Here is a 26,103-nt window from a genome sequence, read left to right on the forward strand (position 1 = left end):
AAGAAAGACACAAACCCCTTTAATAAACTCAATGAAACCATACTTACGACCTCGCCTAATTACACCAAAGCCCTCAATCTCCTGTATTAAAATGAAAATCAAAAAACAACAATATACCTTACCTGTCTGTCATTCTGTTCCACTCCATAATCCATGTCTGGGGAGAATTAGTTTTCAACCTGGATGGTGCCAAGATGCGACCATCCAGGCTGACAACCACTGGTGAATGAGATGCTGCGAGCGCAGCCTCAGTGACGTCACTGAGGCTGTACTCCCTGCCGGGCTGAACTGCGGTGACCTCAGGACCATCTAGAAATGCCAGTGATTTGCGGTGAAGTCACTGAGCTTGAACTGCAGTGACCTCATGGTCACTGCAGTTCAAGCTCAGTGACTTCACCGCAAATCACGCCTTTTTTGGGGCGGCTGAGAGCTGATGTTTTTAGCCGGGGGGCAGTATCCATGGCCTCTTCCTAGGCTATTAATATCAACCCGCAGCTGTCTGCATAGCCTTTGCTGGTTACTAATTATAGGGGGGACCGCACGTCATTTTTAGGGGGGTCCCCCATTTTAATAGCCAGTAATGGCTGAGTATACAGTTGTGAGCTGATATTAATAGCCTGGGAAGCTCCATGGGTATTACCACCTTCCCAGGCTATAAACATCTGTCCCCAGTCGTTGTCTTTTCCCTCTACTGGTTACGAAAATTGCGCGGGAGCCACGCCATTTTTTTCCAGAAAAATAATCTTTTATTAATGAAATACATGTACAGTAATTTGTACACACACTGTACTAATTGTATTTGTCACTGACATCTATATATCTATATATCTACCTATTCTATTTGTATTTCCTTTATGTAAACCATCTCTTTTATCCTGTCAGCTCCTGCAGTGATTTTACAGAACACGGCAGATGAATGACTAGCTTTTCTTCTATCTATCTATGCAATATAAATTCATATATATGTGTGTGTATGTGTGTCATTGATATATATATATATACACATCTATTCTATGTGTGTATATCTATTCTATGTATTCCATTCCAACCTGTCAGTGTGATTTTACTGCACATCGCACATGAATTGGCGCTTTTTCAAAGGACACTGGTGCGTAAACATCGGACAGCACGCGCATGGTCTGTATGGTGTCTGATTTTTTCTCGCACCCATTAGCTTGCATTGGCAAGACTCGGCCAATTTTACAGGCATGTAGAATATGCCTGAGAAAAAATATGGTGATGTGAGCTGCTCCATACATTAACACTGGTCCGAGTGCTATGCAATGTTTTCTCGCATAGCACTCGTCCATATTTCACACTAGTGTGACCCCGGCCTAATAGAGGAACTTGCTGGAGCTGTTGTTTGTGTGTACTGTTTAGTTATCTTACTGCAAAAATCTATGCTACTTAATTTAATATAAACACCAATTTCAATAATTTTAAAACTGTAAAATGTAAAGAAAAAAATGTCAATGATTTGGAATTGTTATAGCCACATTTTAATCACAACAGGACAAAGAACACGTCAGAAGTTGAAAGAGATTTTTATATTTCATTTAAAATAACATAAATTAAAAAATTGATGGCTTCTCAAAAAAGTTGGGACAGGGCATGTCTACAATTGAAATGGAAAAATATTTAAATTTCATTTTTTTATATATGTATTCTATGTTCTGTAGTGAACAAAATGTGGCTGTTGTATAAGAGATTTTCAAATCATTGCAATCTTGTTTTCCTTACATTTCACACAGTGACCCAGATATTTGGGATATGGGGTTGTAAATGAAAAGTCTGTTTTCCGGATTTGAAAAATGTTACAGCTTATTGCCACCACTAGAGAAGTCACAGTACTTAGATATATACAACTGTTATTATATTCAGTGGTCAGTGAAATGGTATGTGGGCTAAACACATCACCAGCATGAACCATTCTCCTGTCCTGTTAACTTGCTGCAAGTAAGTGTAAGTCTATTAGCATGAAATGGAAGTAGTTTAGCTAAGAAAATGACATAGTTGATAACGGAAGATGTCATAGGTGATAAATTTGTAGCAAATCTTTAACTGTGAGCAGTTTTAAGTCAGGAATGCATGTAGATTCTCATTCACTAGCAGACATTTTAAAAATGATGAGAAACCTAATTGTAACACATATTATTATTATTATTTATTATAGCGCCATTTATTCCTTGGCGCTTTACATGTGAGGAGGGGTATACATAATACATACAAGTACAGTAATCTTAAACAATACAAGTCACGACTGGTACAGGATGAGAGAGGACCCTGCCCGCGAGGGCTCACAATCTACAACGAGATGGGTGAGGATACAGTAGGCAAGGGTAGAGCTGGTCGTGCAGCGGTTTGGTGGATCGGTGGTTACTGCAAGTTGTAGGCTTGTCGGAAGAGGTAGGTCTTCAAGTTCTTTTTGAAGGTTTGCATGGTAGGCGAGAGTCTGATATGTTGTGGTAGAGAGTTCTAGAGTAGAGGGGATGCGCGGGAGAAATCTTGTATGCGATTGTGGGAATAGGAGATAAGAGGGGAGTACAGAAGGAGATCTTGTGAGGATTGGAGGTTTTGTGCAGGTAAGTACCGGGAGACTAGGTCACAGATGTACGGAGGACTCAGGTTGTGGATGGCTTTGTATGTCATGGTTAGGATTTTGAACTGGAGTCTTTGGGTAATGGGGAGCCAGTGCAGGGATTGACAGAGGGGAGAAGCCGGGGAATAGCGGGGGGACAGGTGGATTAGTCAGGCAGCAGAGTTAAGAATAGATTGGAGGGGTGCGAGAGTGTTAGAGGGGAGGCCACAGAGCAGGAAGTTGTAGTAGTCAAGGCGGGAGATGATGGGGGCATGGACTAGGGTTTTTGCAGATTCTTGGTTGAGGAATGTACGGATCCGTGAAATATTTTTGAGTTGAAGTCGGCAGGAAGCGGAAAGGGCTTGGATATGTGGTTTGGAGAGATCAGTGTCAAGGATAACCCCGAGGCAGCGAGCTTGTGGGACTGGAGAGAGTGGCCAGCCGTTTACTTTAATGGATAGGTCTGTTGGGGGGGTCACGTGAGATGGGCGAAAGATGACTAATTCTGTTTTGTCCATATTAAGTTTTAGAAATCTAGCGGAGAAGAAGGATGAAATAGCAGACAGACATTGAGTGATTCTGTTTAGTAGGGAGGTGATATCTGGTCCAGAGATGTAGATCTGTGTGTCATCAGCATAGAGATGATACTGAAAGCCATGAGATTCTATGAGCTGTCCGAGGCCGAAGGTGTAAACAGAGAAGAGCAGGGGCCCTTGGACTGAACCTTGCGGGACTCCGACGGATAGAGGGCGCGGTGAGGAGGTGGTGTGCGAATGGGAGAGGCTGAATGTCCGGTCTGCTAGGTATGACGCAATCCAAGATAGGGCCAAGTCTGTGATACCAACAGATGAGAGGGTTTCTAGTAATAGGGAATGGTCCACTGTGTCAAAGGCAGAGGACAGGTCCAGGAGGAGGAGGACAGAGTAGTGTCGCTTGGCCTTGGCGGCTAGTAGGTCATTGGTGACCTTAGTTAGGGCAGTTTCAGTGGAGTTGTGTGGCCGGAAGCCGGATTGCAAGTGGTCAAGGAGGGAGCAAGAAGAGAGGTGGGAGGATAGTTCAAGATGGAAGTGTTGTTCCAGTAGTTTTGAGGCATAGGGGAGAAGTGATATAGGGCGATAGCTAAATACAGAGGATGGGTCAAGAGAGGGCTTTTTGAGGATAGGTGTGATTGAGGCATGTTTACAGCTTGAGGGGAAAACACCAGTTGTTAGTGATAGGTTGAAGAGATGGGTTAGGCTTGGGATGAAGACTGTGGTGAGGTTTGGGATGAAGTGGGATGGGATCGGGTCAAGTGCACAGGTAGTGAGATGTGATCTTGAGAGTAGAGTGGAGAGTCGATCGTCTGTAATGGTGGAGAAGTTGGTTTTGGGGGAGGAAGACAGGGCAGGTAGGAGAAAGGGCACTGGGGGTTGTTGACCAAAACTGTCTCTGATGTTATCAATCTTCTCCTTGAAAAATGAGGCAAAGTCTTCAGCTGAGATGAGTGGAGAGGGAGGAGGTGCTGGGGGGCGGAGGAGAGAATTGAAGGTGTTGAATAACTGTTTAGGGTTGTGAGACAGGGAGGATATGAGAGATGAGAAGTAGGTTTGTTTTGCTGCAGCAAGTGTGGCCTTGAAAGTAGTGAGGGACTGTATGAATGTGATGAAGTCCTCATTGGAGTGGGATTTTTTCCATCTCTGCTCAGCAGCCCTGGAAGCCCGCCTTAGTTCTTTGGTCAGACTGGTGTGCCAGGGCTGTCTGTTGATTTTGCGAGTTTTGGTATGTTTGAGAGGGGCAACTGATTCCAAAGCTACAGCTATTGTGGTGTTATATAGAGCGGCAGTGGCATCAGCATTGTGTAGGGAACTTATGTCTGTAAGAGGGAGGAGTGTTGTGAGTTCATTCTCGGGTTCCCCTTCTGAACTCCCTCTGGTGGTGTCGGGAGGTGGAGCGGCTGGTTTGATCGGGGGAGATCTGCCACCTGAGGATGGGGATGATGATTGAATCTTGGGATTCTCAGATTGGATTTAAGACAGCCAACGCCCTATTCAGTTGCTGGTGATTCCTTCTGGCTTGTCAGCTCTTGGTTTTCAGCTCTGTTCCAGTCATCAAAAGCTAAGTTTTTCTGCTAATGTTCACACTTGATTTTGTTGGTCTATTCAGTTTTTTGTGTGGTCTGCCGGGGGCTGAGCTGAATTTCCACTCTTATTTATCAGTATTTTGCCAATTGGCTATTTGTCCCTTACTAGTTCAGTCTCTTTTTGCTCTGTCTCAGAATATTCCAGAGTGCTGATATAGTTGGAGAAGTCTAGTGACTTCAGGGTTAATTTTGCTATCAGAAGTGTTGGACATTATTTTTGTAGGGTTTTTTGCAGGTTGCAGACAGTGACTTGCCTTTCCTTTCCTGTCTAGTTAGTTTGGGCCCCATCATTTGCTCAGCCTATTTTCCTGCCTGTGTTTGTGCCTTCATCTTGTTTCACCGTCAATACATGTGTGGGGACTATCTATTCCTTTGGGGTCTGCTCTGGGGCAGTTAGTTTTCCCTTTTCTTGCATTAGGCTTATGTAGTCCTCCGGCCGTGACGAGGCGTCTAGGAACATCGTAGGCATGCTCCACGGCTACTGCTATACTGCTAGTTGTGTGGTAAGATCAGGGATCTGCAATCTGCCTAGTTACCAACTTCTCTGGTTTTCTATGGCTTAGCTTGTTTTGTTTTTTTTTCTCCTCGGTGACCCATTCATAACAGAGGAGGGATTCAGACAGTGAGTGTAGATCGAGGTGTTGAAGATTTCTGCGAGGGTGTGTGAGTTTTTGAGGTGGGGATTGTGGATCTGAGGAGGAGAGAGAAGAGAATGTAAGTAGGTTGTGGTCAGAGAGAGGAAGAAGTGAGTTAGAGAGGCTAGATAGGGAGCAGAGGCGGGTGAAGATGAGGTCTAGTGTGTGGCCATCTTTGTGAGTGGCTGCAGAAGACCATTGAGTGAGGCCGAAGGAGGAAGTGAGAGATAGAAGTTTAGTGGCAGCTGAGAGGGAAGTGTCAATGGGGATGTTGAAGTCGCCCAAGATGATAGTGGGGATATCAGTGGAAAGGAAATGGAGTAGCCAGGTGGTGAAGTAGTCAAAGAAGGTGGTGGCTGACCCTGGAGGGCGGTATATGACAGCTAGTTGGAGGTTGGAGGGGGAGTAGATGCACACAGAGTGCACCTCGAAGGAAGGGAGGGTAACAGAGGGCGGCAGTGGGATTGGGGTGAAGGAGCAGTTATCTGACAGGAGAAAACCAACTCCTCCACCATGCTTGCAGCTGGGGCAGACTCATTTATATAAAACTACAACCCCCCTTTAAGGTAATCTACTTGCTTAGAGGGAACCTGTCATTAGATTCATGCCGTCCGGACTTTGAGATGCATGACTCAGAGTTCAGCTGCACTCCCTTGAGGAGCCAGGAGAGAATATGTCTCGGGTGTCTAGTCTGATGCAGTCCATGGTCTGCTTCTCCCTGTTCTGCTCCTGTTAATTGAGAGGTCTCTATGTATGCTTCTCCCTGCCCATCTGTGCAGTGCCAGATGTGGACTACATCAGACTAGTCTTGTCTCTTCTATTTTCTGTTAGGAATCTGTGTCCTGCCATACTTATGCAGAGATCCAAATCCTCACATTGTCTCCAGAGGCTAAGTCCTTTCAGCCAGCTTCTGAGCATGCTCCTGGAATGAGCTCCCATTGGAGTTCAGGAGTCAGGTGCTCAGGTCCTGCTCCTGATTCCATTGGTTCAGCTCAGGGCTCTGGAGATTTCCGGAAGGTCCCGGTCACTATAAAAAGTGTGCATGGCTGTTCTGCCATGCGCTAGTATTTTTTATACTTGCTGCTGTGTGTTTGGTGATGGATGCTTGGACTGGTGACTGACTCATTAAATATCCCCCTCCTTGGTTATTACGATTGTGTGAGTGATTGGGCTGCCGCCAGTAGCAGCACTAGCGCCAACGCGCTCCAGCTATACCTTCTCAGCAGCCAGCGTCCTGCATCGCACCAGCGACATTGCGGTGTTTCCTCTGTGGCTCTGTTCACTCCGCGCTGCGATTGCAGTTCTCCCACGTCTGCAGTTGCGACGCCTCCTGTCTTATTGAACGGTAGGTCTAGAGGGAGTAGTCCTGCTGCCTAAGGCTACTTCTGTGACTCTAAATACCGTGACAGTTTCGCTGTTAGTCTGTGTCCCTGAACAGACTCAGCGTATTAGTTTATACTTTTGCCTGCAGCTCTGTGAGCATAACAGAGCTCGTTTCAGTGCACTTAGGGTGCAGTTAACCCCGTGCACATTACCGCCACAGTGCTCTGCCTCTCTAGCAGCGGTTATATCACCTGCCGCACGGTGGACCTCGAGTGGCGAAGGCACTTAATTTATTTTTTATTTAGTCCCTTCCGCCATTCGTAACATTTTCCTCCTCCAGTCTTTCAAAGTACGTTTACTCTAAAGGCCCCTTTACATTTAGCGATGTACCAGCGATCCCGACCAGCGATATGACGCGGTCAGGATCGCTGGTGCATCTCTAAATGGTCGCTAGTGAGCTATCACACTGGCAGATCTCACAGTGATGTAGCGACGCAGCAGTGGTCGTTACTTACCTTTCAGACGCGGCGATCCTGACGTCCTCCCGCCCGCGTCCACGCGTCGCTTGTCGGCGCCAGCAGGAAGCGCCCGACGAGAAATGGAGCTGCACGATCTCGCGCGATCAGCGACAGACAGCGGGGGAGTTGGTCGGAGTTAAGTATCACACTGCTGCGTTACAAAATCGGTGACGCTTTAGCGATATCACTATGTGTAAAGGCCCCTTAAGTCAGCACAGCTTTTCAGAGTGACACATACCTAGTTGTAAGTAGCTAGAGTATGATTCATGTTGCACGAGCCTTGGCCAGCATGAATCTAATGATAGGTTTCCTTTAATGATGTAAACACTGGAGCAATACATAGCATAGTAAATTCATGTATTTAAAACAACTAGATCTACAGTATGTAGTTATGCATTACATGCCAAGGATAACTACTTTAAAATCTGTAAATATTTCTTTACTTTTTCTCAGGTTTCCCAGTGGCCAGTTGCAGAACAAGGTCTCCTTTATGATCGAAACTGGATGATTGTGAACGAAAATGGAGTTTGTTTGAGTCAGAAGCAAGAGCCAAGACTGTGCTTTATACGTCCAACAATTGATATGATTAAAAATGCTATGATAATTCAGGCAAAAGGTAACAGTTGCTTTCCAATCATTATAAGACATTGATATTATGTTGTCATGTGCAAGTTAATATGCCACTCCAGGAAAAAGTGCAACTATATTGTGCATTATTGGCTATTATTATAGGGAACCTGTAAGTTGATTTCTGCTGTCCAAACCAATTGCACAATTGCAACCTACGATGTACAATACAAAATAATATTGTGGTACCGTGTTAGCCAGAAAAATAGATGTAAATACTTATGTCCCCCCCAAAAATTGAGAAAAGTATTTAAGCAGTGATACCTTTATTGGCTAACCAGAGAAATTATATTTGCAAGCAAGCTTTCAGGGCTCAAAAGGCCCCTTCATCAGGCTTGATTACAAGTGAATTACTGAGAAGAGATGGCAACATTTAAATAGAAATTACAACAGGACATGAGGTGATACAGGCCAAGGAAATTAAATTAAGGTTTTTGTTACACATGTAAATGAGGTGGCAGTGTTCTATTAGAGATCTGAAGACCTTCTTGTGGAGGTGTGAACTGTGTCCATGTGATGAGTCATGACATGGACACAGACATGGACATGGACACAGTTCACACCTCCACAAGAAGGTCTTCAGATCTCTAATAGAACACTGCCACCTCATTTAATTTAATTTCCTTGGCCTGTATCACCTCATGTCCTGTTGTAATTTCTATTTAAATGTTGCCATCTCTTCTCAGTAATTCACTTGTAACCTAGCCTGATGAAGGGGCCTTTTGAGCCCTGAAAGCTTGCTTGCAAATATAATTTCTCTGGTTAGCCAATAAAGGTATCACTGCTTAAATACTTTTCTCAATTTTTGGGGGGGACATAAGTATTTACATCTACAATTGCAACCTGCAATATTTTTCTCTAAAAAATCCCATAGGAGATCCATTGCAGCAAAATCTGAACTGCAATATGGCGCTCCTTCCCTTCTGAGCTTTGCACTGCGCCTCAAAAGTAATTTTCAATCACATATGGGTTATTGGTGTACTCAGGAGAAATTGTGTAACAAATGTGTCATTCATTTTCTCCTACTTGGGGCCAAAACAACATGTTAATGGAAAAAAGGTAATTTTCCATTTATTCAGCCTAATGTTATACAATTCTGTGAATCGCTTGAAGGTTAAAAATGGTCATTGCACCTCTAGATCAATTCCTAGAGAGGTGTAGTTTCCAAAATGGGGTCACGTGTGTGGTTTCTGCTGTTTTGGCAGGTCAAATGTAACATGGCATCTGCAATCAATTTCTGTCAAAATTAGCTCCACAATTCAGTTGGCACTCCTTCCCTTCTCAACCCTGCTGTGTGCCCATACAGTAGTTTCCACCACATATGGGGTATATGTGTACTCATGAAATATGCACAACAAATTGTATGGTACACTTTTTCCTGTTACCCTTGTGAAAATAAAAAATTTGGGGCAAAAACAACATAATAGTGGGAAAAATGTATTTTTCTTTTCACTTTCATAGCTCAGTGTTATATAATTCTGTGACGTACCTGTGGGTTCAATGTGCTCACCACAAGTTCCTTGAGGGGTGTTGTTATCAAAATTGTGTCACTTGTTCTTGGTTTCCACTGTTTCAGCACATCATTGGCTCTGCAAACCCGACATAGTGTCCGCTAATGATTACAGCCAATTTTGAGTTCAAAAGTCAAATGGTGCTCCTTCCCTTCCGAGCCCATCTTTGCCCCAAAACAGTTTTTTTCCACCATATATGGGGTAACGGCACACTCAGGTTAAGTTGCACAACAAATTACTTGGTCCATTTTCTCCTGTAACCCTTGTGGAAATGCAAAATTTGGAGTTAAATCAACATTTTTGTGGGAAAAAGTAAAATTTTAATTTTTTTCCTTCCACTTTGCTTTATTTCCTGTGAAGCATTTGAAGGGTTAATAAACTTATTGAATGTGATTTTGAGTACTTTGAGGGGTGCAGTCTTTAAAATGGTGTCACTTTTGGGTATTTTTTTGTCATGTAGGCCCCTCAAAGTCACTTCAAATGTGATATTGTCATCCCATTTGAGATATTGCTTTTAATCCTTGTGACTTCTTAACAAAACAATTATGTTAATGCTGATATAAATTATACATATGGTTAATATTATTTATTACCTATTTTGTGTGATGTAACTCTCTGGTTTGAGGATACAAAAATATAAAGTTTGAAAATTGCTAAATTTGTAAAAATTTTGTCAAAATTCAGATATTTTCACAAATAAACAAAAAAATATTGGCCTAAATTTATCACTAATATGAAGTACAATGTGTCTTGAAAAAAGATTCTCAGAATCACTTAGATATGTTGAAGCGTTCCAGAGTTATTGCAACATAAAGTGACACTGGTCAGAATTGTATTATTCTGTCTGGTCAGGAAGGGGAAAACAGGCTCGGGAGGTAAGGGTTTAATGTCTGTATGAGGCTTAATTCAGATGCCAGATTGTGTAACAACATTAGTTTAGATCTCAGACCAGACTCAAAATTTAATTTAGACATCAAACTGCACTTTAAAATTATTAAGACCTCTAAACAAGTTGAACCCCAGACCAGATCCTTAAATTATTGTCAATAACCAGACAACAGTGTCCAGTCAAAAAGTCAAAATCCAGATAAGGCTAGTTTCACACTAGAGTTTTTTAGCACTGCGATTCGTGCGCAATGGAATAGCATACAAAAAACGCATCATGCGTTTTGTATGCGTTTGCTTTTTATGCGCATGCGTTTTAACCAGTTTCTAGCCATGTTAACTCTTAAAACACATGCGATTTTAAATGCAGGCATGCACATGTCCATGCGCACGCCTGCATTCCCATAGACTGTAATGTGATTCTTTTGTGCATGCCGTGCGCAAGCGTGGGCATGCATTTTTTTGAGACAGGTCGGACGAATCGAAAATGCAACAGGTTGCGTCCAGCGCGCCTAGGCGCACACTACAAAAAAATGCATGCACACGAAAACGCATACGAACACGTGCATACGCTAGACCATGCGCCCCCATGTTAAACATAGGGGCGCAGGACGCATGTGCCTGGACGCGCACGAAGTGCAGCGCTAAAAAACTCTAGTGTGAAACCAGCCTAAGACCTTAAATTTAGACCCCTAGATAATACACCTAAATATAGACATTAGACTGGACATTCAAATTCAGTCTCCAGACCAGAATAATAATCTAAAAAAAAATTCAGATCCCAAAATAGAGGCCAAAAGAAATTCAGACCCTAGAAAGACAATCATATTAAAGCCTCCTTCACACGTCCGTATAAAACACATACGTGAAAAACTGCTGTCATCAGTGTTCTGGATCAGTGTGCCATCCGTGTTTCTCCGATATGGATAAAAAAAGAATAAAATTACAAAGCTTCTCCTATACTTTGCAATGTTAAACAAGTACAGCACATGGATGGCACACCGATGACATCCGTGTGCTGTATGTGTTTTTCACAGAAACATAGACTTATTTTGGCCGGTGTGCTGCTGGGAAAAAATGGACACCTCTCCATGTGGTTCACACAAACACATGACCTTATGTTCACCTTAGTCTGTATAAGAATAAGTATACATTTACTGTACTTTCTGAAAAATAATGTAATTCTGGGATTATTTAGAGCCTAGTCTGGGTCTGATTATTTTGGGATCTGGTTTAGGGTTCACATTTTTTAGGTGGCTGTTTTGAAAGTTTTAACATTTTTATTCTGGTCTAAGAACTTTATTTGCATGTTTGGTCTGTGATCTGAATTAAATTTAGACTAGGCATCAAAAATAATCAGACCTCAGACCAAACTGCTTGTTTAATTCAGACCTCAAGCTTAATCAAATTCAAAAAATGATCTTACCACATATTAAACCCCAAAACTGATCAGATCTTTAAATAATTCAGACACCAACAAACCTTAAATGTTTTCAAATTTCAGGTTAGGCCCCCTAAATAAATGCTTCCACATGGCCCTCTACTTCCTAGTACCTCTTGACACATAGGCAATCACTGGCCACATCGATGACCCACCTCAACTAGGAATTAGCAGCAACTGGTCACTTGTCCACGTGTCAATACGTCAACGCTGCAACAGGAAGCAGATACAAGCGAGGACCGATCAGTGCCAGAACACGATCAGCGAGCAGAGTGTCACTTCTGTCAATATTTTATGCCATTGTAGCCATTTCTTCACAAAAAAAGTGGGCAAACTCTATGTTTCCACTTCATTTTCACTGTTTATTTCTTTTATGCAGGGGATACACACAAATACGTATGGACACTTAGCTCGTGACCTCCTGACATCCTATAATACTTCTGCCACTTAGAATATTGCTTAATGCAGGATAATAAACACCTTTTCTATGAAGGAAGAGAAGCTAAGAATTGCATCATCCATTATTACTTTTATGGTTCATTAGGTTTACATGAAACATATGCTGCCTGCTCAGAAAAAAGGCATATTTCCTTAATTTCATAGATCACTTTGATAATGGGGTGAATGAAAATGATGTGGGGGTAAATACTTTTTCTTTTGTGCTTGTGGATGTCTTTAGTTGCTAATTCATCTTGCCAAACATATTCTCTGTATTAAAATTGATAATGTCTGTAAGGCATTTTATGTTTTCTTAAAAAAAAAAAAAAAGCATAAATAAAATCTGCCATAGACTGGTATGTTTGAAAAGAAACAGGTACACCCAAAACCTGAAGATATAGAAGATATATTCACAGGAGATTCCCTGTAGTGAAAATCTGCAGGGAGGCTTTGATTCCAAACGCTTTCTTCAGCAAAAGGAAACTTTACGCCTTCTGTTTCCATGTTTCCATTTAACATTTGGTGCCACCTGGTGGACACAACTATCTTTACAATAAATAAATAGCACACAACTGTAGTTTTCCTAAGAATAGAAGAAAGTGAGGGTGGTTACTTATCTAACTGGAAAAACACTACGACTGTCTGTCTTCTCTCTATTTTCTACAACATTTTTGTTTACGCAATGGTTACCGAGTATTTTTGGCTTGTCTTTTTGTTTTAGATATGTACCCCATTGAAATACCACTAAATGATGAGAGCAACCTGGCAGCTCAAATACGTCAAAACAAAGTTTGTGGAGATAGGTAAGATTGTACGACTCGGGGGTTTTGTGTAATATATCTTCCATATATCTTACATACATAAGTCATCACTTTGAGAATATATAGAATTTCTTTACTTAACACTAAATATTTTTATCTATGTATGAACAACATGGTGGCTCAGTGGTTAGTACTGCAGCCTTGCCGCACTTGGTCCTGTCTTCAATTCCCACCTAGGGAATTTAAGCAGATTTTTTTTATCTAGTGGAGAGTTTGTTATCAACTAGTATACCAAATGGGAAGTGCACAGTCACGAATAATGTAGGAGCTGCCTGGTGACATTTCTTTGCCAGATTCATGATATAGCTATGTAAGGAACTTAACCATTGAATCAGAAAAAGTGTCAGTTAGTTGAGTCAAATATAGAAATTGTTTAGTTACATAGGGCTCAATTTATTAACACTTCCATTAAGGCCAACCTATAATCTAACGTGTTGATCCAAAGGAAATCAAAAACTCCCTGCTGTAGAATATAGTTGTCCATATTAGGGGAAAAATTCCTTCCCAACTCCACATACGGGAATCAGACAGGTTCCCTGGATCACCGGCCCAGCACAGAATCTAGAACCTGATCCTGTAATGTAACAATAACGTGACAGTGTTCAGGGCTTGGTCGTGACTGGTCCATGCCTGGTGCAAAGAGGCCTGGCTTTACATGGCTGAGGAAGCCAGAGATGTAAGAGGGTGAGTATTAGTTTTTTGTTCATTGTTAACCTTTTGCAAACCTCTACTGTTCAGCAAAATGGCAATCAACTGGCCGCCAATCTGATGAATTGATGCGAGGTGCATTGCAAAAAATGTATTGTGGAAAATGCAGATTTTAAAAAAATTTGAGTGAAATTCAATTCCACTCTAATTCATTTTCAACCATCTAATTATGGTACTTAATTCCTCCAGTACTCCGGGTGTTTGGACCTGATGAGTTTACAGTTTTACAGTGCCATACTTTAATTGAAAATGTATGGCATCTGTCGTGTTCTTTTCTTGTGTAGATACTGTAGAGAAGAAGGCATTTAATTGATTGGCCTTCCCCATATGCTTCCACCATGTCACCCAGATTATTTTTGAAAGCGACAGAGCTATTGTTTTTGAGTCTTACTACTTATGTACTAGTAAGATTTTTTTTTTTCTCTTACTTTCTTTAACAACGAGGAAACTCATCAATGTTTAAAAACAAGTATGGTTTTTGAAATTTGAGGATACAAAACCAAAGGAATGTGTATGGTTGTTAGAATGGTGGTTGTCTGGTGTTACACTACACCTGTGCTGTCACTCTATGTGACTGCAGACTTGTGAATCCTCACATCACGTGCACTGGTGGCTGGTTCAAGCCATAGAGAGGGAGACAGAAGCTCCCCTATAACTTTGCAGCCATTCTTTATTGTTGGCAGCAGAGCGTCAGTAAGGCTCCTTGCCCAGGGATTAGCATCACCAATGGTGGCGTACAAAAGACTACAATGAGGGCAATTGGCCATTAGACCCCCTCCCACCAGGAACAATTTCCGCTCTGTCATTTTTTTTATGAGGATATTTCACATAGCAGTGATGCAGCTCGAATGACATACAGTCATATGTAAAAGTTTGGGCACCCCTATTAATGTTAACCTTTTTTCTTTATAACAATTTTGGTTTTTGCAACAGGTATTGCAGTTTCATATATCTAATAACTGATGGACTCAGTTCAAAGCTCAATGAGGTTACAAAACCAATTTAGTTCTTCAGGAAGTCAGTAAAAAGTAGTTAGGAGTGTTCAAATCAAGAAAATGATAAGGGTGCCCATACTTTTGCACCGGTCAAATTTTGTTTAAATGCAGATTGCACATTTTCTGTTAGTACAATAAACCTCATTTGAATCCAGAAATATAACTGAGTCCATCAGTTATTAGATATATGAAACTGAAATACCTGTTGCAGAAACCAAAATTGTTATAAAGAAAAAAGGTTAACATTAATAGGGGTGCCCAAATTTTTACATATGACTGTATATTCAATGTTTGCATATATCTCATCACTTACGGAGTGCTGCTGTATTCTTTTGTTTGTATAATTGGCACCCAACTGTCACGTTGAGGAGAACCAATGGACTTATGGAGCTTCCTCCATCTGATAACTTTAGGTTTTGCCGTTTATTAATATTACTGCAACTTGTGAAGTAAAGCCAGGAATTTTAAACAATGGTTTTATTCTTTAGGAAACATAGGCTAAAAGTGACTGTATTCACTAAGATATTTTCTGCTTAATGTGTTAAAAAGAAATTGCTAATTGTATTGAACGTGTTTCCCTTGTCAATAGGGTTCATACATACGACTGTGGGGAGGAAATCGGACGATGGTTGTCTAGTTTCCTTGGTCGCAAGTGTCGTTTAATAAGGCAGTCATCAAATTTTCATCGCTATGGAGGTGCAAAGAAAAAAGGTATGCCATCATCGTATAGTGAAGATTATAGCTATAATTCATGTAGAATACTGTAGTAGAATTGCTGATGATTTAATATTATGTTACCTATGATGTATGATAGAGTTTTCATAGCTCAATTTCTTCTCAGGACCTGTGGATGCTAGCTCACCTTCACTTTCTTTGGTGAACGAAGCCCAGTATCTTCTGGTAAATGCAGCAAGCATTTCTCAGCTAAGTCAGAAAATATCGCTCAGGTAAAATGACAATCTTCTAAAATTGTATGAACAGAGATTTGACAATTATGTGCCAATACATATAAGTTGTCTGAGATTCATCTTAAAGCAGCAAGTGCGGTAAATGACCACTTACGGTAATTATAACTCACCTTGAGGTCAAGTTCACACAATTGTATTTTCGGTCTGAATGATGTCCATGGAAAAACAGACCAATGTTATTCAATAGGGCTGTGTAAATATTCATCTTCTATCACAGACAAAACCTGTGCTTGGAAAGAAATTACAGCCTGCACTAGTCTCTTCTGTGTGTCGGATGAGACTCGCCTTTTAAAATTTGTGTACAGAATAAAAATTGTATCCTATATGGAGAAACCATATAGCATCCAATTATTACAGGTACATTGCAATTCTTTATCATACAAAACTGTATTTTGTCTCATAAATTTTAATAGTCGATGATGTATAAAAACAGATGTCATACAAATGCAATACGGATTGCATGAGGATAACATTGTCCCTATTTGTCTGTGTGAACATTGAACAATTTTTCAATTGAACCTCGTCTAACCATTACTCATATAAGCCTGACTGTTCCAGCATGGCGCCTTCCATGGCCTCCACCGGTCTCTGTATATTCCCATGTCCACTTGACCCCTGCAGCCAATTACTGGTGGCCAGTGATTGGCTGCAGTGGTCTCATGCATGGATAGCAGATCATCACTGCAGGATAAGTTGGCAGAGATTGCCGGAAACCACCATAGCACTGTTTAAAAAGGCGAGTCATAGTTATTATATCATTTTATTTCTCTTGCTTCTAATAAGGATGATTTTAGAAACCTTGGACAACCCTTTTAAAGCAAAAGTTTATTTTTACTTGAAGTCTCTTGATCAGGTGTATACCGCTGTATAACATCGCATGTAAAAGTGTGTAATGCAATCAGAAAACTCTTTTTCCAGTGCATTCATTTTATTGCCTTGCATTTACTAATACTAAGGATCCACGCTGCGATTATTGCAGGGAGGATGCAGACCATGCTGAAGAATTTCAAGATCAAATGACTCAACGCTTCCGAGCCAATTTAGTCATTGACAGCAACATACCTTTTCAAGAGGAAGAGTGGAATGAGGTTTTCATTAGCGGTTTACACTTCAAGGTACAATTGTTTAATTGAATATTAGCCATTCACTGAGCTCAATGTTCTTATATTTATACAAATGTATATACTTCTATTTACTAGTTGACTAATTGGTAATTTAACACTCACAACTAAAGGGATTTTATAATCATCGTAAATAGATAAAATTGTGAAAACAAGCAAATTTGAAAATATCTTGCTACTAAAAATCTTCTCCAATCTCAAGAATGGATGAGTTAAGAATACTATTGCTTACTGGTCTTTGCTTACTTTACTGGTCAGTTTTGCAGCTTAAAGGATTGAAGGTCAAATCTATCAATAACAACGGGTTCATCCAACAGTCTAATGTTCACGATGTTCACCAATAGAAAATATAAGTAGAAAAGAAGGTCAGGCATGTCTAATTTGCAGATCCTTTTGATCATTAACAGATTGGCAAAGTGAGCACTCCTGTGTATGGGAGATTAGGGCTAGATAGATGCAAGCCGAAGGATCTGATGAACTATCAATCAATTGACATCTATCCAAAGTGTATGGGGGCTTTGCAAAAATACCTGATTTCCTAGGCAAGGAAAGCAGTACTTACAAGCCCTACTGGAAAGATGGCCAGATCGCTGGATCCCACCAGCTTCAGTGCTACTGCACTACTCCAATGCTGCAGAATCAAAGATTCCATTGTTGCAGCATTGGAGGGTGCACAATGTGGGCCAGTGGCTCAACAATGATGCTGGTCCACATTGACCCTCAATCAAGAGCACACCTTCCCTTTCAAGCACAAAAGTCCAGAGGCTGGAAACAGTGCTCTCCCAAAGACAAGGTGAGACAGCCCTTTTATCTTTTCTTTTCAGTCACTTGTCTTTACATGAACTCTATAATGGAATAAAAACCAAAGTGGTACATTTTCCACAGTAGGTAGATACTACTTTACTAGACACTAGTGATGAGCGAGTATGCTCATTGCTCGGGTTTTCCCGAGCATGCTCGGCTGATCTCCGAGTATTTGGAGGTGCTCGGAGATTTAGTTTCTATTGCCGCAGCTGCATGATTTGCGGCTACTTGACAGCCTGAATACATATGGGAATTTCCTAACAAACAGGCAATCCCCACATGTATTCAGGCTGTCAAGTAGCCGCAAATCATGCAGCTGCGGCAACAGAAACTAAATATCTGAGCACTTGCAAATACTCAGAGACCACCCGAGCATGTGTAATAACGTGCAGGAGGGATATATGTCACCACGGAACAGGCAGACCAACAGTAAAAGGGGAGGTTTATTTACAGGGGTTAATACTGGTAAAACATACAGTATAACAGAGAATATAATGTGATCGGACTATATCAACAGCAAAGAGACATATATGGGGTTCAATCAGTAGAAAAGGTATTCTCCCATGAGACAAAACTTATCAGTCATGGGGGTCTTGATTGGAGGGAATCACTCTTGTCCAACGTTGGCACCGAGGCACAAGCAGTGCTTGATGTTCTCTGTCTCTGGGGTCCTTAGTATAGTCCAGCTAGAGTATGAGGGGTTAACGCAGGAGCTTTGGCAGAGGTGTTCTCCCACCAGCATCAGGGGTTCTATATTAACATATGAATCACAGCCCCTAGTACATGGCTCAGTCTCTCTAGACAGGTTTCAGCTCAGCTACTAAATGCAGCCTGTCTGCAGGGGAGTGTCTTGCTGTCATGTCGGACGCTGTTCACACCACAGCATCCGGCAGGCAGAGGTAGTTCCACCTCCAGCCACTATAGCCTCAGTGGCGCCGGCCTGATCTTCAGGCTCTCGGGGGTTAATCCTGCTGGAGACCAGGTTGGATGGTTAGTCACGCCCACGGTCTTTAAATAGTCATGCTGGCCTATGGGCGTCGCCGATTATAGCTTGTGTTTCATACCAAGTGGTTCCGGTCTGGAGTGGAGGTGTTCAAGAGAGAGAGATTCATATCTGGTGTCGTATGATCCGTCGTTATCCTTTCTCCTTCCCATATTTGTGTTTAGTTGTGCCCTGTTCACATTACTGTTTATTCCTGTGTGTGTGCGGCGCAGTGCAGTTTAAGTTCTCCCTGTCTGTCATTATTTGTGTGGGAGCTTTGGTGGTGACTTCTCACTGGGTGGAGGGTGGAGGGTTAAGTGCAGGGCTGAGCAGGAGATAAGGAAAGGTCGGAGGCTCAGGCATTTGCACCTTCAGCAAAAACCCTGGGTTGAGGGTCAGACAGGGTTTCCCCTAGTAAAGGGACACCACAGGGGCCCCGGGTATTTCAGCCTTAGTTGAACTAAGCCCCCGTGACATTATAATCGGCCCACATTTTTTCAGGAGTCCATGGATCCATTAGATTCCATAACCCGCCAGTTGGCGGCGCTGTCCATACAGGTCTCCGAGTTGAATGGGGCAGTTCAGCAGCAGGGCCTGGTAGTAGCAAAGGTGCAAACGGCATCTGCAGGTATCGGTGCAGAGCCGAAGTTTCCGCTGCCAGAACGATTTTCAGGCGATCGCAGCAAATTTGTCGTATTTCGGGAGGCCTGCAAATTATACTTCCGCATGCGGCCAATATCCTCAGGTAATGAGGCCCAGCGAGTAGGGCTGGTGTTGTCATTACTGAGTGGAATGACCCAGCACTGCGGAGCCAGTTTATTCATGGGGTATCAGGGAGGGTGAAACAAGCCCTCCTGATGTATGAGACTCCGGCATCATTGGAGTCTGCCATGAGTTTGGTGATACGTATTGATCGCCGTTTTCGTCAGGGGGCACAGGAGACCCTACCTCTGGGGGAAAACAGAGGTGCAGGTGTGGTTGAAGTAGATGAGTCCCCTGAACCTATGCAGATTGCTGGCGTGGCACAGGTTCAGCCTCGCGCTCCGGGAGTCCGGAAGTCCGGAGCATGTTTCTACTGTGGTAAAGGAGGTCATTATGTTAACGTTTGCCCGGTACTACCTAAGAGGGTCACACCGGCGGAAAACTGTTAAGCTCAGAGGGTATGGAGGAGACCCAACTGAGCGTATGCATATCCTCCATGATGGTATCTCAATGTATGCTCCCTGCCAAGGTTATTGTCGCCGGCAGAGAGCTACCTATATCAGTGTTTGTGGATAGCGGTTCCGCCACCAATCTCATAGATGAGGAGTTTGCACACACCGCCGGGTTTAAGATTGAAAAACTTCCTCACCCCATACAGGTGGTGACCATTAATGCTGTTCCCCTCCCTCAAGGGGAGATTACTGAGTTTGTGGCAGAGGTGAAACTCCACATTGGGGTCCTACATTCTGAGTCGGTTACATGTAGGGTCCTCCGTAATCTCCCAGCTCAAATGGTCCTGGGTTTTCCATGGCTGTCCAGGCACAACCCGGTAATTGATTGGAAAACTCAGGACATAGTACAATGGAGTGGTTTCTGCCAAGACAATTGCTTGGCCACATGTGTGTCCGCCGTGACGCCCAGCCTGCCGGAGGCTTTGCAGGATTTCGCGGATGTTTTCTCTGAGAAGGGTTGCTCAGAACTGCCTCCACATAGAGCCTATGACTGTGCTATTAGGTTAAAACCCGGGGCCAAATTACCTAAGGCCAGGATGTTTAATATTTCTGGTCCTGAGAGACAAGCTCTGAAAGACTACATCGCGGAGAGTCTGAGCAAAGGTCACATCCGACCTTCGTCCTCGCCTGTAGCCGCGGGGTTTTTCTTCATTAAGAAGAAAGATGGGGGGTTACGCCCGTGTCTGGATTTCCGAGAGTTAAACCAGATTACTATCCGTGATCCCTACCCAATGCCGTTGATCCCGGATTTGTTCAACCAGGTAGCGGGGGCAAAATGGTTTTCCAAGCTGGACCTCAGGGGGGCGTATAACCTCATAAGGGTCCGTCAGGGGGATGAGTGGAAGACGGCGTTTAACACTCCTGAGGGTCATTTTGAGAGTCTGGTTATGCCGTTTGGGTTGACCACCGCGCCTGCCGTTTTCCAACATTTTATTAATGATGTCTTTGCTCATGTCCTGGGGAGATTTGTGATTGTATACCTGGATGATATCCTCATTTATTCTAGCGATCGGGACACTCATTTGCAGCATGTTAGGCAGGTGTTACAGTTGCTCCGGGAGAACCAGCTCTATGCTAAGCTGGAAAAATGTTTATTTTTTGTCCAGGAGTTGCCCTTTTTGGGATATATTGTGTCCGCAGCTGGTTTTAAAATGGACACCGCTAAGGTGCAAGCGGTGTTGCAATGGGAGAGGCCGGAGAGTCTGAAAGCACTCCAGCGGTTCCTTGGGTTTGCGAATTATTATAGGAAATTTATAAAACACTTTTCGACTGTCGCCAAACCGCTCACGGACATGACAAAAAAGGGTGCCGATCTGGCGAACTGGCCTGAGGTGGCTATACGTGCATTTGAGCGTCTGAAGAATAGTTTTGCTTCAGCCCCCATTCTGGTGCAACCAGACGTGTCTAAACCTTTTGTGGTAGAGGTTGATGCGTCGGAGGTGGGAGTGGGGGCAGTACTGTCTCAAGGCTCGTCCTTGAGCGAGATGCATCCATGCGCCTACTTCTCCAAGAAGTTGTCGCCGGCCGAACGGAATTATGATATCGGCAACAGGGAGTTGTTGGCCATCAAACTGGCTTTTGAGGAATGGCGACACTTCTTGGAGGGGGCGGCTCACCAGGTCACAGTTATCACCGACCATAAGAATCTGCTCTACCTGGAGTCGGCCAAGCGTCTGTCTCCTAGGCAGGCTCGCTGGGCATTGTTTTTTACTCGTTTCAATTTTCTTGTGACGTACCGTCCCGGGGCTAAAAACACCAAGGCGGATGCTTTGTCTAGGTGTTTTCCGGGGAGAGAACCTCGGGAAGAGCCGGTACCCATCCTCCAGAAAGGGGTAGTGGTCTCGGCTCTCACGACTGAGGTAGAGGCGGAGATTGCCGAGGCCCAAGAGGAGGTACCACCAGGACTTCCCGCCAACAAATCATTTGTACCCCTGCATCTTCGGCCTAAGGTGTTGAAGGAACACCACGATTCGGTACTGGCTGGTCACCCAGGGGTGAAGGGCACCTTAGAGCTGGTATCGCGTCGTTTCTGGTGGCCCAAAATCCGGCAGGACGTGGTCTCGTACGTGGCAGCTTGCATCACGTGCGCTAGGGCTAAGTCACCCCGAACCCGTCCTGCTGGCACGCTACAGCCTCTGGGGGTACCCAATAGGCCATGGACAGAAATCTCCATGGATTTTATCACTGACTTGCCAGCCTCGGCAGGGAACACGGTCATCCTGGTGGTGGTTGACCGTTTTTCAAAGATGGCGCATTTTGTGGCGTTGTCCTCTTTGCCCAATGCTAAGACGTTGGCTCAGGTATTTGTGAAGGAGGTGGTCAGACTCCACGGAGTACCGTCTGACATAGTATCTGATAGGGGTACGCAATTTGTGGCGAGGTTTTGGAAAGCTTTTTGCTCAAGGTTGGGGATCAAGTTGTCACATTCATCGGCGTTTCATCCACAGTCTAATGGACAAACTGAGTGCATGAACCAAAATCTAGAACAGTATTTACGATGCTTTGTGTCCGACAACCAGGAGGAGTGGTCTACTTTCCTTCCTCTGGCCGAATTCGCATTAAATAATCACCACCAAGAGTCATCAGGAGAGTCTCCATTATTTTGTGTGTACGGTCAACATCCTCAGTTTTGTACCTTACGTCAGGGTGACTCCGGGGGTGTCCCGGAGGAGGATCAGCTAGGAGCCCAATTGTCATCAGTCTGGAGGCGGGTGAAACAGCGTTTGTTGAGCATGAGTGCCAGGTACAAACGAGTGGCTGACAGTAGACGCGTGCCAGGTCCGGACCTGTGTGTGGGTGAATGGGTGTGGTTAGCTACGAAGAACATAAAACTCAAAATCCCTTCTTTAAAACTGGGTCCAAGGTTTATTGGGCCTTTTAGGATTTCTGCCATCATTAACCCAGTAGCTTATCGGTTGGAACTTCCCGCGGTGTACAAGATACACAACGTGTTTCACAGGGCTTTATTGAAAAAGGTGGTAGGCTTGGTGGACACGACGCCGATGCCACCTCCAGTCATGGTGGATGGCGAGTTAGAGTTCGAGGTCGCCAAGGTAGTGGACTCTCGAGTAGTACGCCGTACTCTTCAGTATTTGGTGCACTGGCGGGGGTATGGTCCAGAGGAGAGGTCTTGGGTTCCAGCCTCAGACATACATGCGGATCGGCTGGTCAGTTCTTTTCACCGTCGTCATCCGGACAAGCCGGGTCCTATGAGTCTTGAGGGCCCTGGGGTCCCTCGTAGAAGACGGGGTACTGTCATGTCGGACGCTGTTCACACCACAGCATCCGGCAGGCAGAGGTAGTTCCACCTCCAGCCACTATAGCCTCAGTGGCGCCGGCCTGATCTTCAGGCTCTCGGGGGTTAATCCTGCTGGAGACCAGGTTGGATGGTTAGTCACGCCCACGGTCTTTAAATAGTCATGCTGGCCTATGGGCGTCGCCGATTATAGCTTGTGTTTCATACCAAGTGGTTCCGGTCTGGAGTGGAGGTGTTCAAGAGAGAGAGATTCATATCTGGTGTCGTATGATCCGTCGTTATCCTTTCTCCTTCCCATATTTGTGTTTAGTTGTGCCCTGTTCACATTACTGTTTATTCCTGTGTGTGTGCGGCGCAGTGCAGTTTAAGTTCTCCCTGTCTGTCATTATTTGTGTGGGAGCTTTGGTGGTGACTTCTCACTGGGTGGAGGGTGGAGGGTTAAGTGCAGGGCTGAGCAGGAGATAAGGAAAGGTCGGAGGCTCAGGCATTTGCACCTTCAGCAAAAACCCTGGGTTGAGGGTCAGACAGGGTTTCCCCTAGTAAAGGGACACCACAGGGGCCCCGGGTATTTCAGCCTTAGTTGAACTAAGCCCCCGTGACACTTGCCACTTGTCACAGCCTCTCTAAGGAGGTTCACAGGGAAGACTCTAATCACAGCATACAGCCCTTTCTCTGGACAGACTTCACATGGGGATCAGGACACAACTTATCTGTCACTGCAGACTCCAACTGTTCGTAGTCACGGGCTACAATCTCTGCTTCTCTGCAGGTCTCAGTCTGTCCACGGGGTCAGGGCTCAGCTTCACGGTCTCCACAGTACACAGTCTCACGTACTCACGTTCTGCTGTCCCTATGCACGATACCCCGGACTTTCTCTATGACCGGGAGCTCTGTCTCTTCTGCAGTCTGTCAGCGTCCTCCCCCTTCAACTCTCCAGGCTGTACCGAGAGAAAGCCCGTGCAGATCTCCCACCCACTGCTCTCCTCTCCTGGCCCCCTGTGCTCAGCCCCTCCCCTATCCAATGATTCTGTGCATGGAGCAGAGGAGGCAGCCCTCCCCCAGCTGCTCTTGTACTTCACCTCCTTACACATGCTCGGAGAAACCCGAGCAACGAGTATACTCGCTCATCACTACTAGACACATATACTATATATAGTTGTCTAGTAATACATAATAGTGGTCTTTATATAGCAGTTAGGCCTGTTTCACACTTCCGTTTGTGATCATCAGTCAAGATCCGCCGATTTGGAAATAAAACGGATCCGCCATTTTTCTTGGCGGATCCGTTTTTTTCCTCATAGACTTGCATTATCGGCGGATCTTGACAGATGGTCGTCCGTTCGATCTGCTTTTGTACGGATCCGCCAGGATTTTGGCGTCCGCTCAGCGGCCCGGACGGAGCATGTAACGTTATTTTGTTCTCCGGATCCACTATTTACTAAATTAACCCGCATTTCTTTCTGGCTGCTGGATAAAATATTCTCTCTCTCCTCCACGACATACCCCTCCACATCGCCGCAGCTGTCCCGCGAGATCTCTCTCTCCTCCACGACATACTCCTCCACATCGCTGCTCCTTTACGGCACCTTCTCCACGACAGCGCACCTACTGATGCCATGACCACCGCTGCTGCTCCTGCTACTTCACCGCTGCTGATCCCGCCGTGCCCACAGCTCCCGCGTCACCATGCCCGCTCCCGGACAGCGCTACATCGCCGGTATTTTTACTTTTTTTTTTTTCACAGTCACGGTTCCTTTAATTTTTCAACTTCGGCGGATCCGTACATCCGCCGATCCGATGCCACCTGTTCCTGTCAGTCCGCCTGCGGATCCGTTTTCCGCTATTTTGGTGGATTCGGACTGACAGGAAAAACTGAAGTGTGAAACAGGCATTAGTGTTGAGCGATACCATCCGATATCGTGAAGTATCGGATCAGATTGGATCGGACCAATACCCAAAAAGTATCGGATATCGCCGATTCCGATACCGGAAACCAATGCAAGTCAATGGGACAGAAATATCGGAATTAAAAAAAAGCCTTTCTTTCCTTGTAGGTTAATTCTACATGAAGAAAAACAACTAAGAATAATGTAGAATGTATTGGGGGAGGTGGAGGAGACATTGAAGGCATAGAGGTTTAGCCCAATCAAATGGAATAGCAGGAATTAATTTTTTTTTAAGACGCTCGGAGTTACAAAGATTTTGACTATGTTAAGCTTTTTATATTTTGTCAGATATGTATGTTTCACTACTTCCATGCTCTTCACCTTTTTTTTTACTTCTCCCACACTTTCTCCTTCATGATCCTCAGCAGCAGCAGCATCTTTTTCATCAACTTCTTCACCTTATTCATCTTCTTCTTCACCTTCTTCCTATTATTCTTTTTTTTTTAACATTCTTCATATTCTTCTTATTCAACTATTATTCTTCTTCATATTCTACTTGTTCATCTTCTTCCTATTCTTCTTCTTCATCGTATTCTTATTTGTGACAGTCATTCCTGTAGTTGTTATCTATAAATGTTTGAAGATTACACCTTCCGTTCTGCCTGTCACAAAAGATTTACAACAGGATTTGTCCGCGTTCAGTTTGGCCTGCAGCAGCAGGTATTTTCCAGGGGCACCACGAGGAGGAACGGACTCACCCTCATACACTGCTTAGTCTTCTTCTGCTTATAATTTAGATAATATCTTTTGCTCTGATTTTTAGTCTTATGCTTAATGCTCATCTGCTTTTTGTTCTTCTGCTTCTTGGTCTTTCTGCTTCTTGGTCTTCTGCTTCTTGGTCTTCTGTCTCTTGTTGTTCTGTATCTTGGTGGTTGTCTTCATGTTCTTTGTCCTCTTGGTCATCTTCTTCAGGGTCATCTTTTTGGTCTTCTTCGGGGTGGTCTTCCGGGTCGTCGTCTTCAGGGTCATCGCTTTCTTGGTCGTCGTCTTCTTCGGGGTGGTCCTCAGGGTCGTCGTCAGGGAGATCCAGAGTGATAACGAAAAAACATTTCCAAAAGCTTGAACTTGGAAATGTAGCAGAACTGCCGAGAACCAGCTGACGGTACTGGAACCCGGATGGGTAGCAGAAGCTGCAAGAGCCAATGGAACTAGCGAGGACCAGCTGACGGTGCTGGAACCCGGAGGGGCAGCAGAAGGAACAAGAGCCAATGGC

The 26,103-nt window shown here is 44.0% G+C and overlaps 1 protein-coding gene across 1 annotated transcript in view; it reads left to right on the forward strand.

Moving 5' to 3' along the window:
• MOCOS (molybdenum cofactor sulfurase) overlaps nt 1-26,103 on the forward strand; it is a 420,261-nt gene that overhangs the window by 341,534 nt on the left and 52,624 nt on the right. Inside the window, exons 9-13 of the mRNA XM_073587739.1 lie at nt 7,627-7,789; nt 12,797-12,878; nt 15,189-15,310; nt 15,441-15,546; nt 16,547-16,682. Coding sequence (XP_073443840.1) covers nt 7,627-7,789; nt 12,797-12,878; nt 15,189-15,310; nt 15,441-15,546; nt 16,547-16,682 — 609 coding nt within the window. The remainder of the gene's footprint in view (nt 1-7,626; nt 7,790-12,796; nt 12,879-15,188; nt 15,311-15,440; nt 15,547-16,546; nt 16,683-26,103) is intronic.

This window comes from Dendrobates tinctorius, unplaced genomic scaffold (assembly GCF_039654945.1).
Source record: "Dendrobates tinctorius isolate UK_male_01 unplaced genomic scaffold, ASM3965494v1 ptg000102l, whole genome shotgun sequence".
Classification (NCBI taxonomy): domain Eukaryota; kingdom Metazoa; phylum Chordata; class Amphibia; order Anura; family Dendrobatidae; genus Dendrobates; species Dendrobates tinctorius.